The sequence below is a fragment of the Galdieria sulphuraria genome, assembly GCF_000341285.1.
Source record: "Galdieria sulphuraria unplaced genomic scaffold scaf_40, whole genome shotgun sequence".
NCBI lineage: Eukaryota > Rhodophyta > Bangiophyceae > Galdieriales > Galdieriaceae > Galdieria > Galdieria sulphuraria.
The window spans coordinates 25939-37211 of record NW_005178435.1 but is presented as its reverse complement, the minus strand read 5'-3'; the positions used below and the strand labels follow the sequence as shown (position 1 = coordinate 37211).

The following is an 11273-nucleotide window of genomic DNA, read 5'->3' as shown; positions in this document are numbered from 1 at the left end:
TTCCAATCAAGTTGTTTTCAAAAGTTGCAGATTAAGCAGACAATTATGGTGCCCGCTACTGACGACTTGAAACAAGCCGAAGAAGAGAAAGTGCCAACAGAAACTCCATCAAAAGCTATATTTGTCTTGCAATGTGCTCATTGTAAAACTTTATTGGGAGATACCTGCTCACTTATTTCTGCTCAAGTTGAACTCAGTGCAATTGTCCTTACTAGTAAGTAAAGGAAATGTACGAAAATGGCCCAAGTCACCCAAAAACTTGTTCATTAGAAGCAGTAAATATTGAAGTAGAAGACTCCAATTTTGAAATCTCGAACACAGGTGTCGACAGTGGTAGTGCGTTTCATCTTATCAAGTGTTCAGGATGTCAAAGCGTGGTTGGCCGTTGTTACAAGGCTACTCCTCGATCCTTGGATCACATAAGAGATATGTTCACATTGTTCGAGAATAATTTACTGAGGTAGGTTGTTCTCCGTAGTCCTCTCTCATTCTGGTTTAACTTCACGTATCGATTCCCAGCTATCCCTTATCTTGTTCTATGGACAATTCTAGAACTGAACCGTCAAGAAAAGAAGATAATCAAAGCGAAAATCTGTATCAAGTTGAAAGTGACATAAGGACCGTATGTTCAGTCATTTGTAAACCTGTAAATACAACTTAATTGACTGGTCTTTAGATACAACAAATGCTGGTGATTCTCGGAGATCGTATCCTGCGACTGGAATCCAAGTTTTCTAAAATGTATAATTGTTAGTGTTGTTAAATGAAAGTGCAGACGCAAGAATGTTTCTAGTATTATATCCATCTCAATATTTCTTGTTTGGAAGGTCTAAGCACCTTCTGAACTCACTTTGCACCTTTCGAAAAGATAGTCGATCCAGATTAACAAGTTATTATCGTATGCAACTCGAGTACAAGACGTCACCAAAACTCTCCACCTCCGTCATTTCATATTGTTTAAAAACGAACTGTTTTCGAGTTGGAATAACTTTCCTATTCGCTATGACAGTGACTTTCACACTACCGTTGGATTGTTCTTTCAACAACTTGTGGACTTGCCATGCTGAAGGAATAGAACGTGACCTGGGTAAAGTTGGTGGTGGTGCTGCAAGTTCTGGAAAAACCTCAACAGGGGTTTCTCGGACGGTTACAAGAGGAGTTAACCTGAGTGGAGCAGATTTCTCGGAACAAGATTTGAGTGGTGTTAGTTTCCAACAAAGTCTGTTGCGAGAAACCGATTTTCACGGGGCGAAACTTGTTTCAGCATCTTTCTTTGGAGCAGAGTTATCTTATGCAAATCTGGAAGATGCAGATCTCACTGAAGCCAACTTGGAGTTGGCAAACCTCCGCAGTGCCAAACTTAAGAACGCTGTTTTAAGACGAGCTTACTTTTCGGGCAACACTCGTTTGGAGAACGTTGATATTGATGGTGCTGACTTTTCTGAAGTTATCCTTAGAAAGGACCAAAAGAAATATCTCTGTAACATTGCCAACGGGACAAATAGTCATACTGGTGTTGAGACAAAAACCAGTTTGGGTTGCAACAGCTCATAAGACATTTTGATGGTATATTAGTGTTTTATAAAACTTTAATTGGATCCGAAACCCGTCCAATCTTTGTGATATGAAGAAACATGAAATGCCAGAATCGGTTCACTGCGGCTTTTTGAGTTGTTCCTTTTCTTTTCATTCTTCAGTAACACGGCGTTCTGCTTGTTCGTCTTTCAGCACTGTTGCCAACGGTTTTGTAAATCAACAGTTTCGTAAGATACGTCCTGCAAAGGTTCATTCGAAATCTTTTGTTCATCACTTGGCAATGTCCATAACCAGTACCAAGACACGTTATATCGAGTCCGATTTTTCTGTTTTCCGAATATCTCAGGATGTTAAAGAAGTAGAAGCTTCCTTTGGTGACTATTTTGTGGAAATAGCGTCCAAGGCAATAGAGAAACAAGGTAGTTTTACACTGGCCATTTCAGGTGGCTCCGTGTTGCAATGTTTTTCCAACGCGATCCTGGAAACAGCTGTTCGAAGAGAACGTGTTGACTGGGAAAGGACTCTTATATTTCTGGTTGATGAACGATACGTTCCCTGGGACGATCCTCAAAGCAACTATGGACAACTCCACAAAGTCTTACAAGCAAGCGGTGTCGAACACAAAGTAAAAGTAATTATTGGGACTGTTTTGTTGAAACTTGTTGGCTGAGGAATATTATAGGTATTTCCTGTAAACACCTCCTTGTCCTTGGAAGAGGCTGCGTCTAGTTATGAGCAAGATATATTGTCTTGTCAGAATGAAAGAGACTTTATTAAAGTTCTACATCAACCTGTGAAATATCAGTTGGAAAAAGTTCCGGCTTTTGGTAAGTATTGTGACTGAATTCGACAACTTTTGTTATTACTTTGTGATAGATCTAATACTGCTTGGGTTGGGAGAGGATGGTCATACCGCATCGTTGTTTCCCAATAAGGAATTGGTAAGAACGGATATACTTTATATATATTATATGGAAATGTTTATGTTGAATGGGTTTACCTAAGCTTGATGAAACCAAGAAACTTGTGGGATATGAAACAAGTTCTCCAAAGCCTCCTTTAGAACGTATTACGCTAACACTCCCAACAATCAACCATGCAAAAAACGTTGCGTTTATTGTAGTTGGCAAAGGAAAGGCTCAAATAATGCAGCGACTCTGTGAAGATCACTCCTTGCAATATCCGGCTCGCCTGGTTGTTCCGATATTTACTCGCAAAGAATGGTATGAAGTTGTTTTCTTCTACAGTTTGGTTTCGATGATTCACAATTGCTGTTGATAGGTTTGTTGACGAAGACGCCATGTCACAAGTCGTTGCAGCTCAAGAAGCTCCGAGAGAAATGCTATAATACTTACAGTGCTCGTGTACCCTCCTCCCTTTGACTCTCAGGTTTTTAACTTCCAACTAGTTGACCTAACGTGGAGATCGAAAAGGCTTTGTCACCAAGGTATCCTGCAACACGTAATCACAAACTTCCAGTAGAGTCAAAGTTATTGACCACCTTTGGTTTGTTTCACAACTTGTTATCCAATAAAAGAAATCACTTTTGTAAAGATTCCTTGTCGCTTTCGTTCGTTTTATTCAATCCAGGAATACCAGAAAGAGAACGGATACCCATAACGCTTGACAATTGCGGGCCTTTTGACAATCCTGGAAGAATCTTATGCTGTTCTTCGGTGGTGATATTACTATTCAGCACTCCTTTCTCAGGAGCTGAAGACAAGTTTGTTGAAATATTTTTAGTAAACATAGCAAAGGAACCTTGCTTTTCTTTTTCTGGTTCAGAAACTATGACTTCCTTAAATGGTTCTGCAGATAATTGAATGTGAGGCGAAAGACTATTGTTCTCTTCGTCCATAGATCTCAAGTGTGAGCCTTGAGGCAGGTGTTCACTTTGACCTACTTTTACTTGCTCGGATAGTGGCATTGGTGGTTCTTCCAAAGGTGTTTTACGGGTGACTATAACTCCTATCCAATAATAAAAATATTAGTCTTCAACCAAGATATCTTTCAAGAAACCAATTGACATACCTAGTACGCGTTCCATTCCATATTCATGAACACGACAAGTTATCTATTAGAAAGTTATGGTCAGCACAAACTTCATTCTTCCATCATAACTAGTCAACTTACCTTCCCAGGTGGTAATATGTAAGCCTCTGATTGGCCAGTTTGGAACAATACGCCAGCACGCTTTCTTCTAGAAAGAAAGTCTATCAACTCTTTAAAGCCGCCTTCATCTCTTGAATCTTTCTATATGAAAAACAGATTGAGAACACATATTCTCCTTTGACGAAAAGAGATACTTACTGGTTTAAAATATACTACACTAAACTCCCTAGAAGTTGAGTATTCCAGTCCTTTCACAAACTCTATAGTCGAAGTGAGTTCAGTCCTACCAATCACATTCATTTGTCCCGGAAGAACCGCATAGTTGCTTGCTCCAACCAAATAAAACGCCATAGCACTGAATGATATCGTTTTATCGAAAGTAATCTTGCCTTGCCAAACTGCAGTTCTCCTTTTGGAACGAATTGCATCCGTTGTTGAGCCTCTCAAAATGCTTCTATTCCGTTTATTCGATTCAGGCTCGCCCATTGATGAAGCAAACTGTTGAAACTTGTCATCTAAACTATTGGACATGGAAAATTCTAAGCTGCTGAGAGTCAGGCTTGATGATTTTTGTGCTTCCACATTGTTCTTCTGTTGAGTGGTTTCATTCACATGAAGACATGATTGAATACTATCCATTTCATGTATTATTTCCTTATTTACAGGTAAAGAACCTTGAACTCCTGAGTCTTCTATCCCTGCTTCTACATCTTCTCTACATGCTTCTTGCAACGAGTTATCCGTTGGAAATATTTGCCCATTCTCGTACGCGTCTTCCGATCTTTGTGGCAAAACCTCAGTCGAATTCATACCTTTCATAATACCAACATCTGTGGGGTCCCGAATGACAGCTCTTGCAAAGGATTCCTGTTCTCTTCTCTTCCGCTCTTCTCTCATTGACTTGGAAGCCAGTTCGTCTGCAGTCATTTCAGCAAGTCTTGTTGGTGAAATGTCGGACATAACTATTGCTCTCTTCAAATCCAAGTTACGTTTACCACGCAAGTTGAAAGTTAAGCTACGCAGCTGCTCTAAATAGTCTGCTTTGAAATATTTTTCAAAAAGAGCATTCTCTATATCTATTGCAATCTTTGATATATTAGTTTTATCTATATCCACACCTGTGTCTTCTAAGTTCTCGAGCAAAATTTGGTTCAAGACGTTCTTTGCCTTTTCCCTTATGTTTTCTGCTACTCTCTCTTGCATAAAAGAATCTTTTCTAGGACTTGTGCCAACTTTTGTTGTTTTTATGTTAGCTTGTTCTTTGGTCTCTTTATTCCTTTCGTTGAAAACTTTCTCTTGGGAACGACGAGACCCTGTTTCATTAGAAGAAGTGCTTGGAGAAGAAGGCCTTAAACTATCTTCATTTGCAAGCTGTTCGCTGCTATTGGCGACGTTGTCTTGTGGGGGGTTCAAACAATAGCTAATTGTTTCTTCCCCTTCTTGGTCATAAAGAACCCCTTCATGCCACAGTACTCGTTCAATGAAACAAGTAGAACCATTTTTATGACTGGCATACGAAATAGTTAACGACAGAATGGGGGTATCCAAGGGTTCCTGAGTCCTTGGCCAATACCACTCTTCTTCTTCTTCTACATCCGTTATACGGACTTTCCACCAACCCGAGTCTGGCCACCAAACCCAAAACCAATCTTTGGGAAGGTTTTCCTGTAACAATATATTTTCTCTCTTGCGCTTTGGTCTTTTATTTTCGGAGCCTCTAACTTTTACCATAAAGATATTGTCGCAGTTCTCGTCAATCTCACAATTGTTCAAAATGAATAATTTCTCATTGGAGGAACAGCAACGAGCCATTCAACAAACCAACGATGACGCTGCCATATCAAAATATTGTGCAGTTTCCAAGTAAGTCGAGGCCAAAATAAGTGAGGTTTTTCATTTTCTAAAAGTTTGAGAATCAAGGGGTTACTATAATGATCCTTTCATTTCTTTGTTTGTTAAAACCAAAGAGAAGAGACAACCGCTTATAAACAGGGGAACCTATGCACGTGTACAGGCTGTGCAATTGTTAGTGGAACGCTTTCTCCATTTGACAAAGCGATATGGAAAGAGACAAGTTATCAATTTAGGTGCAGGTTTTGACACCCTTTTTTTTCGTTTACGAGATAAGGAAGTCATCTGGAAGGGGGACGTCTTTGTGGAATTGGACTTTCCTGAAGTATGATTCCACTGCTCTGACTCCATATAAAGAGTTTCTCATGAAGCGTGTATGTAGGTAACTCAAATGAAACTACGAGTTTTTCGACAACATGCTGCCTTGTATTCACTATTGACCAAAGATACCGATATGAAGTCTTTTCAAGAAACTCAAGATGGGTTGTCCTGTGATATTTACAAGTTAATAGGAGTGGACCTTCAGCAAATAGAAAAATTATCTTATTTATTGGAACAAACTTGTCAATTATCAACTCATGCTCCAACGTTGGTTATATCGGAATGTGTCCTTACTTACATAGAACCTCAAAGTGCCGATCAAATCATTCAATATTTCTCAAAGACGTTTTCTTTTATAAGCTTTATTTTATTCGAATTGGTGAGTATTTTTCAATGTTTTAGTAACTTGTGTGCACTACTGAATGATCTATAGACCTTTCCAACAGATCCCTTTGGTAGACAAATGGTAAAGAATATTGAACAAAGAGGCTTTTCACTGGAGAGTTTATTATCCTATCCATCTTTACGAGCACAGAAAGAGCGTTTTATTCAGTTTGGATATCCAAAAGTGGATATTAAGAGCATGTATACTATTTATGAGGAGTACGTAAGAACTGGTTCGGTTTCATTTACTGCATAAGTACAAAATTCTCCCCTAGTGTCCTTGCAGTCGAAGAGAAACGGAGAATTGAACGTCTTGAGTTGTTGGATGAACTAGAAGAATGGAAACTTTTATTGCAACATTATTTTCTTTTATATTGTTTAAAGTTGGATATGCTACAAGGTTGGTGAAGCATAGTTGAGTAATTTTTTTCTGTTCAACGTGATCTCTTTCTATTCTAGAGAGTGAAGCAGACGAACTATGGAATTCTTTTCGGTTTATTTCTAAACGTTGTGAAGAAGACTACTTGTCATAAAAATATATGGGAAAAAGAATAGATAGAAATATCCATATATATATATATATATATATATATATATATACTTCTTTTGCTCGTGTACTGGGAGATAATAAGCAAAAGAGAAAAGAGCTATCAAAGGCTCCTTTTATCTTATTGCTGGGAATATCTCTAATATTCTCGAGCAGATAAAAAAATATACCTACAAAAGTGAGTCTAAGAACCAATCTGTTTCTTTGACTTTGTCGAATAGGTAAACATACGTTGAATACTCTAACTAGTCGATATCTTTGGACTGCGACCGATCCATTCTATTTGAGTTATTGGCCATATTCTCAGGAATACCCTTCCTACAATCAGTGCTTCTGGTACTGGTCCATATTCTCTGGAGTCTGTAGAGTTGTCGGCATTATCACCTTGTAACCAAATATAACCTCGAGGTACATATTGAGGAGTTCGTTGTCGATATTTCCAAAAACGTGAACTAAAAGGTTTATCTCCCTATCAACAACATATACCGGTTCAATACTCAAAAAAGAAAGAGAGAAAAAAATGTATTGATGGTGACAAAGGCAAGGCATACCACTACTTTTACTCTTTTGCAGATATGAGAATGTGGACTGGAAGGTGACTTGGCAACAACTACATCACCAGGTTGCAAAGTTCCCCAACGTGGAGTAATATGTTCGAAGACAACAATATCACCTTGAGCGTTTAAAGTAGGTTCCATGGAAGGTCCCACACACTATGACAGAAAGTTTGAACTCGTGAAGGTGTTGCAAAGCTTCAACTATTTACCACAGAAGCTTCTACACCATATTTTTGTAATACGTAAAACGAACAACCAAACTTTACTATGAACAAAAGTCTTTCCGAAACACTCTTCATGATGAGAAACCTGACATCTCTTTATCCAAAAAGAGTCATTGGGTCGATCGATAAACAAGAAGCAAAATTTCAAAGCAATTGATATTTGTGTTTTTTATAAGTTGCTTGGATACAACATAACTCTTACTCGTTTGCCAAAACTAGAAGGTGGCAAATTGTTTCGAAACTTGGCACGTACAACTCCGCTGTTACCGTGTGGTCCGATGACCTTCCCCCAAATCACTCGAATCTTTGTTTTCTTTCCTCTGAAGCTTTTTCTCGGTCTTTTTGCTCGATAAACATATGCCACTCTCTTCCCGATATAAAAACTAGTGGACGCTCGATCTTCTACTCCTTGAATCTTGATTCTGGTCTGATTTGGATATTGATTACGCTGTGACCTTTTATAACCCAATACGACTCCTTTACAATAAAGCCTTTAAATTTTTTAGTATTAGCCTCTAACTTTCTTCCTCTCTTACCGTCCTAAAGGTTTTTGGGACATGATATTTAGTGACTGAAAAAGAAAATCGACGACGCCCAATTCTCAAGTAAATAACGAAATAATATGATTGATTGATTGATTGATCGGTTGCGAAGAGGAAGAATGAAGGAACTTCCCAAGAACAAAATACGAAGATCTAAAATAAGACAAGAGACCAAGTTTATGAAGAAGAAACAAAAGAAGAAGGAAAAGGAACAACGAAAAAGGGAAGCAGAAGCCAGAGGAGAGGTATATTGGTTTTGGTTTGCGTTTGTCAAGACTAAGAGTGAAATATGAAGGATTGGAGAAAACCTCCTTTAACCTTGGAGGATAAAAGAGTCCAAATAGTAGGTTTTCAGCCTGAAGACCGTGTTGTTATTGATTACACGTTGTTTGATGAGTTTTCAGACGTATTCTCAGGAGCAGTTATACCGAAAGTTGTTGTCGTGCCTGGTTTAAAAGCCACAAGGATGACTTATAACTTTATTTCAGAGTTACTTCAAATAATACCCAATTCTGTATTTTATGAAAGGAAAAAGTCCTCTTTGAATCAAGCAAGTGTAAAGGCCGCAGAAAAGGGTTTTACCGATGTCATCTTTACAGAAGAAAATAGAAAACAAATAACTGGCCTCTTTCACGTTCATCTTCCTCATGGTCCTTGTGCATATTATAGTATTCGAAGTTATGTTCCTTGTAAAAAAGTGGTTGGTCATGGAAGAAGCACTGCATCCAAGCCTGAAGTTATTTTAAGTCATTTTACAACTCAACTGGGTATTCGTATTGCAAGAATGTTAGGAGCTTTATTTGCTTTGGAACCAGAATATTCTGGTAGACAAGTTGTTACTTTACATAATCAACGGGATTTTATATTTTTTCGATTTCATCGTTATCAGTTTGATGACCGCGGGGTTAAGGTTTCACTTCAGGAACAAGGACCACGTTTTACTCTTCAATTACAACAGTTGACCAAAGGTCTTCCAGGAAATGACGATGCGGAGATAGAATTTCGCAAGAAGAAGAAAGCTAGCAAATATGAGTTTTTCCTCTAAAAATGGTAGAGATAGGCACTATAGAATATGGTTTATCCATCAAGATAAGCAAAAGGATATCTTTTGTCTTTTAAATACTTGCAGATAGTCCATGAGGAGGAATATAACCAGTAATAAGCAATTCTTAGGTTGTTCATACAACAAAGTGAGCAAGTATCTCATTCCATTCTTAACATATTTTAGATATCGTAGACAGTGGAATCCTCCTTTTCATCTTCTCTCGAACGTTTTCGATCAACTTTTGTAGAAGGAATATACACAATACTTCCTAAACAAGAAAACGCATCGAATATAAAAGTGTTAAAGATAGGTTTCTCATTTCTACTTATCAACTTGACAATTTCTCTTCCAAGGACCCCCGCCAAACATGAACTAACTGATATCAACTCTACATTCATAAAGGAACAAAAGTTGTATGATGACTGCAACTCAGATTTTTTTATGTCAATCTTGTGAAGCTGCAAAAACATTTCGAACTGTCTCTGTCTATCTTCTAAACAGTCTTGTGAAGTCATACAGTATTCTTCCTTCCATCTTCTCACAAAAGCAAGAAAACTAAAGTATAATGGATACGGACTTTGTCGTATATTGCTTAACACTTGTTCCAATGTGGGATATTCAAGTGTTCGTTCATTTTCAATGGACATAGAATAGGAATGATTATCAACTTGTGCACTGTCCGAATCACTATCATCTAAAGCAATCACTTCATTTCTGTTGGTAGATCTCAGTCTGGAAGCTCGTTTGCTGCTTTTGTTCAAGTAATGATAGGTGTAGTGAGAACCAAGATCCAATATGAGGAAACCTAAAGCACCTATTACTTCAGCATATACAAATAAGGTATTGTTATCTCTACAAATTCTGTTCAAGGCAAAAGCAACAGGACATCCAATTCTTTCACAGATCAAACAACAAATTTCAAAACTTTTGGTTTCAATGAGTCTTGAGACTATTTGGATATCGTTTTGTTCTTCAACCTTTTCAGAAAAATGCTTCTCCACAAAAGTATTGACTGTCTGAATCTGTGCACGTGGGTTCAAGACACTTAAGGCTTTCACCAGTTCCTCCAAATCGTGACCCAAATAAGTGACAAACTTGGGTTGTCCAGATGTCTCCGTATACTCAGAGTATTTGCCAATCACCAAAGTTCCCACTCCTGTCAACACAAGGTCCTTTGCAAGTTCTTCTAATAGTCCAGAATGATATCCGAATAAAAATACTTTACTTTTCAATATTTTTGACTGTGTTTGTAAACCCCAAAGTCTTATTTGACGATCATAAATAATAGCACTAGATGACATTTTCAATAACAATCTTTCAACATAAACTCGCATTCCATATAAACTTTTGTAGAGTGCTTGGTTGCATTTCATTGCGCTTGTTTTACTTTATCTTTTATTCATATCAAGCTTCACCATAAAAGTATAAGTAACAACTATTTTATGTCTTCACACAAGTATTTGCTGAATTTGGCTCAATATATTACCATCAAAAGAGGAGATATTACGAAGGAACAAGTTGATGCCATAGTCAATGCAGCCAATGAACAGTTAACTGTAGGTGGAGGTGTTTGTGGAGCTATTCATAGAGCTGCAGGTCCAGCATATACAGAAGCTTGTTTGAAGGTTCCCCAAGTGAGGCAAGGCATTCTTTGTCCAACTGGTGAAGCCAGAATAGTCACTGGAGGTCTTTTGCCAGCTTCATTTGTCATTAATACTGTTGGTCCAGTTTATTCTAGTGTTCCTAATCCTGCAGAATTATTGGAATCTTGTTACAGATCAGTTTTGCAGGTTGCCAACGAAAATGGCTTACGTTCTGTGGCGTTTCCAGCGATATCCTGTGGCATATTTGGTTATCCTCTGCGTGAAGCTGCTCAAGTAGCTTTAACTTCCTGTAAGAAATATCGTGGAAACTTACAAGATATACGTTTTGTGTTGTTCGGTTCGGATGTTTTCGATGCTTGGACGACTTGTGCCATATCACTTGGTTTGAGAAGAACAGAATAATAAAAGGGTAGTTTAAAACAGAAAATATACTCTCAAGTCCAAGTTATTGGAAGGTGTTGAAGGCATATTCAGTTATCCAATAAAACATATGAATGTCAGATCATTCGAAGAGCGTATTTTTGAATAGAATGGCTGATCCTGTCAAGTT

General features: G+C 38.0%; 10 protein-coding genes across 13 annotated transcripts; 6 read left to right on the top strand and 4 right to left on the bottom strand.

Annotated features, from left to right (window-relative positions):
• The first annotated feature begins 1 nt into the window (after position 1).
• Positions 2-886, top strand: Gasu_43920 (kinetochore protein Mis18). Of its 2 annotated transcripts, XM_005704516.1 has the most exons (4): positions 2-214; positions 271-460; positions 520-622; positions 677-886. In XM_005704516.1, the coding sequence occupies exons 1-4, from the start codon at positions 46-48 to the stop codon at positions 752-754; spliced, it is 540 nt and encodes a 179-aa protein (XP_005704573.1). In that variant the 5' UTR covers positions 2-45; the 3' UTR covers positions 755-886. The 2 variants fall into 2 exon arrangements, with proteins under 2 accessions (XP_005704573.1, XP_005704574.1); XM_005704517.1 differs by having other exon boundaries at positions 520-846.
• Positions 887-891: 5 nt separating this feature from the next.
• On the top strand, positions 892-1601 carry Gasu_43910 (thylakoid lumenal protein). Its single transcript, XM_005704515.1, has one exon. The coding sequence runs from the start codon at positions 901-903 to the stop codon at positions 1552-1554; it is 654 nt and encodes a 217-aa protein (XP_005704572.1). The 5' UTR covers positions 892-900; the 3' UTR covers positions 1555-1601.
• Positions 1602-1611: 10 nt separating this feature from the next.
• Positions 1612-2936, top strand: Gasu_43900 (6-phosphogluconolactonase). The gene is made up of 5 exons (XM_005704514.1): positions 1612-2167; positions 2219-2363; positions 2413-2477; positions 2542-2759; positions 2818-2936. The coding sequence occupies exons 1-5, from the start codon at positions 1625-1627 to the stop codon at positions 2882-2884; spliced, it is 1038 nt and encodes a 345-aa protein (XP_005704571.1). The 5' UTR covers positions 1612-1624; the 3' UTR covers positions 2885-2936.
• A 4-nt stretch (positions 2937-2940) lies between these two features.
• Gasu_43890 (uncharacterized protein) lies at positions 2941-5391 on the bottom strand. The gene is made up of 4 exons (XM_005704513.1): positions 3847-5391; positions 3670-3789; positions 3568-3610; positions 2941-3504 (listed from the first exon to the last, which is right to left on the bottom strand). Exons 1-4 carry the CDS (start codon positions 5377-5379, stop codon positions 3077-3079), a joined length of 2124 nt encoding a protein of 707 aa, XP_005704570.1. The 5' UTR covers positions 5380-5391; the 3' UTR covers positions 2941-3076.
• A 20-nt stretch (positions 5392-5411) lies between these two features.
• Gasu_43880 (leucine carboxyl methyltransferase family protein) lies at positions 5412-7275 on the top strand. 2 transcript variants are annotated; one of them, XM_005704512.1, is made up of 6 exons: positions 5412-5511; positions 5569-5824; positions 5882-6199; positions 6254-6423; positions 6480-6604; positions 6664-7275. In XM_005704512.1, exons 1-6 carry the CDS (start codon positions 5423-5425, stop codon positions 6735-6737), a joined length of 1032 nt encoding a protein of 343 aa, XP_005704569.1. In that variant the 5' UTR covers positions 5412-5422; the 3' UTR covers positions 6738-7275. The 2 variants fall into 2 exon arrangements, with proteins under 2 accessions (XP_005704569.1, XP_005704568.1); XM_005704511.1 differs by having other exon boundaries at positions 6664-6836.
• Gasu_43870 (mitochondrial inner membrane protease IMP1) lies at positions 6852-7481 on the bottom strand. The gene is made up of 2 exons (XM_005704510.1): positions 7303-7481; positions 6852-7220 (listed from the first exon to the last, which is right to left on the bottom strand). Exons 1-2 carry the CDS (start codon positions 7447-7449, stop codon positions 6993-6995), a joined length of 375 nt encoding a protein of 124 aa, XP_005704567.1. The 5' UTR covers positions 7450-7481; the 3' UTR covers positions 6852-6992.
• On the bottom strand, positions 7295-8181 carry Gasu_43860 (60S ribosomal protein L35Ae). 2 transcript variants are annotated; one of them, XM_005704509.1, is made up of 2 exons: positions 8069-8181; positions 7295-8023 (listed from the first exon to the last, which is right to left on the bottom strand). In XM_005704509.1, the coding sequence occupies exons 1-2, from the start codon at positions 8089-8091 to the stop codon at positions 7702-7704; spliced, it is 345 nt and encodes a 114-aa protein (XP_005704566.1). In that variant the 5' UTR covers positions 8092-8181; the 3' UTR covers positions 7295-7701. The 2 variants fall into 2 exon arrangements, with proteins under 2 accessions (XP_005704566.1, XP_005704565.1); XM_005704508.1 differs by having other exon boundaries at positions 7501-8023.
• A 10-nt stretch (positions 8182-8191) lies between these two features.
• Positions 8192-9266, top strand: Gasu_43850 (uncharacterized protein). Its single transcript, XM_005704507.1, has 2 exons — positions 8192-8319; positions 8370-9266. Exons 1-2 carry the CDS (start codon positions 8194-8196, stop codon positions 9117-9119), a joined length of 876 nt encoding a protein of 291 aa, XP_005704564.1. The 5' UTR covers positions 8192-8193; the 3' UTR covers positions 9120-9266.
• A 4-nt stretch (positions 9267-9270) lies between these two features.
• Positions 9271-10431, bottom strand: Gasu_43840 (ubiquitin-like 1-activating enzyme E1 A). The gene has a single exon (XM_005704506.1). The coding sequence runs from the start codon at positions 10418-10420 to the stop codon at positions 9299-9301; it is 1122 nt and encodes a 373-aa protein (XP_005704563.1). The 5' UTR covers positions 10421-10431; the 3' UTR covers positions 9271-9298.
• A 20-nt stretch (positions 10432-10451) lies between these two features.
• Gasu_43830 (uncharacterized protein) lies at positions 10452-11224 on the top strand. Its single transcript, XM_005704505.1, has one exon. It carries the CDS (start codon positions 10562-10564, stop codon positions 11123-11125), a length of 564 nt encoding a protein of 187 aa, XP_005704562.1. The 5' UTR covers positions 10452-10561; the 3' UTR covers positions 11126-11224.
• Positions 11225-11273: the final 49 nt, after the last annotated feature.

Excerpts from the sequence above, each read along its gene's own strand:
- Gasu_43830 (XM_005704505.1), top strand. The coding sequence starts at position 10,562 with ATGTCTTCACACAAGTATTTGCTGAATTTGGCTCAATATATTACCATC.
- Gasu_43910 (XM_005704515.1), top strand. The coding sequence starts at position 901 with ATGCAACTCGAGTACAAGACGTCACCAAAACTCTCCACCTCCGTCATT.
- Gasu_43870 (XM_005704510.1), bottom strand. The coding sequence starts at position 7,449 with ATGGAACCTACTTTAAACGCTCAAGGTGATATTGTTGTCTTCGAACAT. Across the intron at positions 7,221-7,302 it reads GCAAAAGAGTAAAAGTAGTG|GGAGATAAACCTTTTAGTTC; the intron begins GTATGCCTTGCC and ends TGTTGTTGATAG.
- Gasu_43850 (XM_005704507.1), top strand. The coding sequence starts at position 8,194 with ATGAAGGAACTTCCCAAGAACAAAATACGAAGATCTAAAATAAGACAA. Across the intron at positions 8,320-8,369 it reads AAGCAGAAGCCAGAGGAGAG|GATTGGAGAAAACCTCCTTT; the intron begins GTATATTGGTTT and ends TGAAATATGAAG.
- Gasu_43900 (XM_005704514.1), top strand. The coding sequence starts at position 1,625 with ATGAAGAAACATGAAATGCCAGAATCGGTTCACTGCGGCTTTTTGAGT. Across the intron at positions 2,168-2,218 it reads GTGTCGAACACAAAGTAAAA|GTATTTCCTGTAAACACCTC; the intron begins GTAATTATTGGG and ends GGAATATTATAG. Across the intron at positions 2,364-2,412 it reads GGAAAAAGTTCCGGCTTTTG|ATCTAATACTGCTTGGGTTG; the intron begins GTAAGTATTGTG and ends ACTTTGTGATAG.
- Gasu_43840 (XM_005704506.1), bottom strand. The coding sequence starts at position 10,420 with ATGTCATCTAGTGCTATTATTTATGATCGTCAAATAAGACTTTGGGGT.
- Gasu_43860 (XM_005704509.1), bottom strand. The coding sequence starts at position 8,091 with ATGTCCCAAAAACCTTTAGGACG. Across the intron at positions 8,024-8,068 it reads TCCCAAAAACCTTTAGGACG|GCTTTATTGTAAAGGAGTCG; the intron begins GTAAGAGAGGAA and ends AAAAATTTAAAG.
- Gasu_43920 (XM_005704516.1), top strand. The coding sequence starts at position 46 with ATGGTGCCCGCTACTGACGACTTGAAACAAGCCGAAGAAGAGAAAGTG. Across the intron at positions 215-270 it reads CAGTGCAATTGTCCTTACTA|AAGCAGTAAATATTGAAGTA; the intron begins GTAAGTAAAGGA and ends CTTGTTCATTAG. Across the intron at positions 623-676 it reads TTGAAAGTGACATAAGGACC|ATACAACAAATGCTGGTGAT; the intron begins GTATGTTCAGTC and ends ACTGGTCTTTAG.
- Gasu_43880 (XM_005704512.1), top strand. The coding sequence starts at position 5,423 with ATGAATAATTTCTCATTGGAGGAACAGCAACGAGCCATTCAACAAACC. Across the intron at positions 5,825-5,881 it reads TGGAATTGGACTTTCCTGAA|GTAACTCAAATGAAACTACG; the intron begins GTATGATTCCAC and ends GCGTGTATGTAG. Across the intron at positions 6,200-6,253 it reads GCTTTATTTTATTCGAATTG|ACCTTTCCAACAGATCCCTT; the intron begins GTGAGTATTTTT and ends AATGATCTATAG.
- Gasu_43890 (XM_005704513.1), bottom strand. The coding sequence starts at position 5,379 with ATGGTAAAAGTTAGAGGCTCCGAAAATAAAAGACCAAAGCGCAAGAGA. Across the intron at positions 3,790-3,846 it reads GTGTAGTATATTTTAAACCA|AAAGATTCAAGAGATGAAGG; the intron begins GTAAGTATCTCT and ends TTTTTCATATAG. Across the intron at positions 3,505-3,567 it reads TGGAATGGAACGCGTACTAG|GAGTTATAGTCACCCGTAAA; the intron begins GTATGTCAATTG and ends ATTATTGGATAG.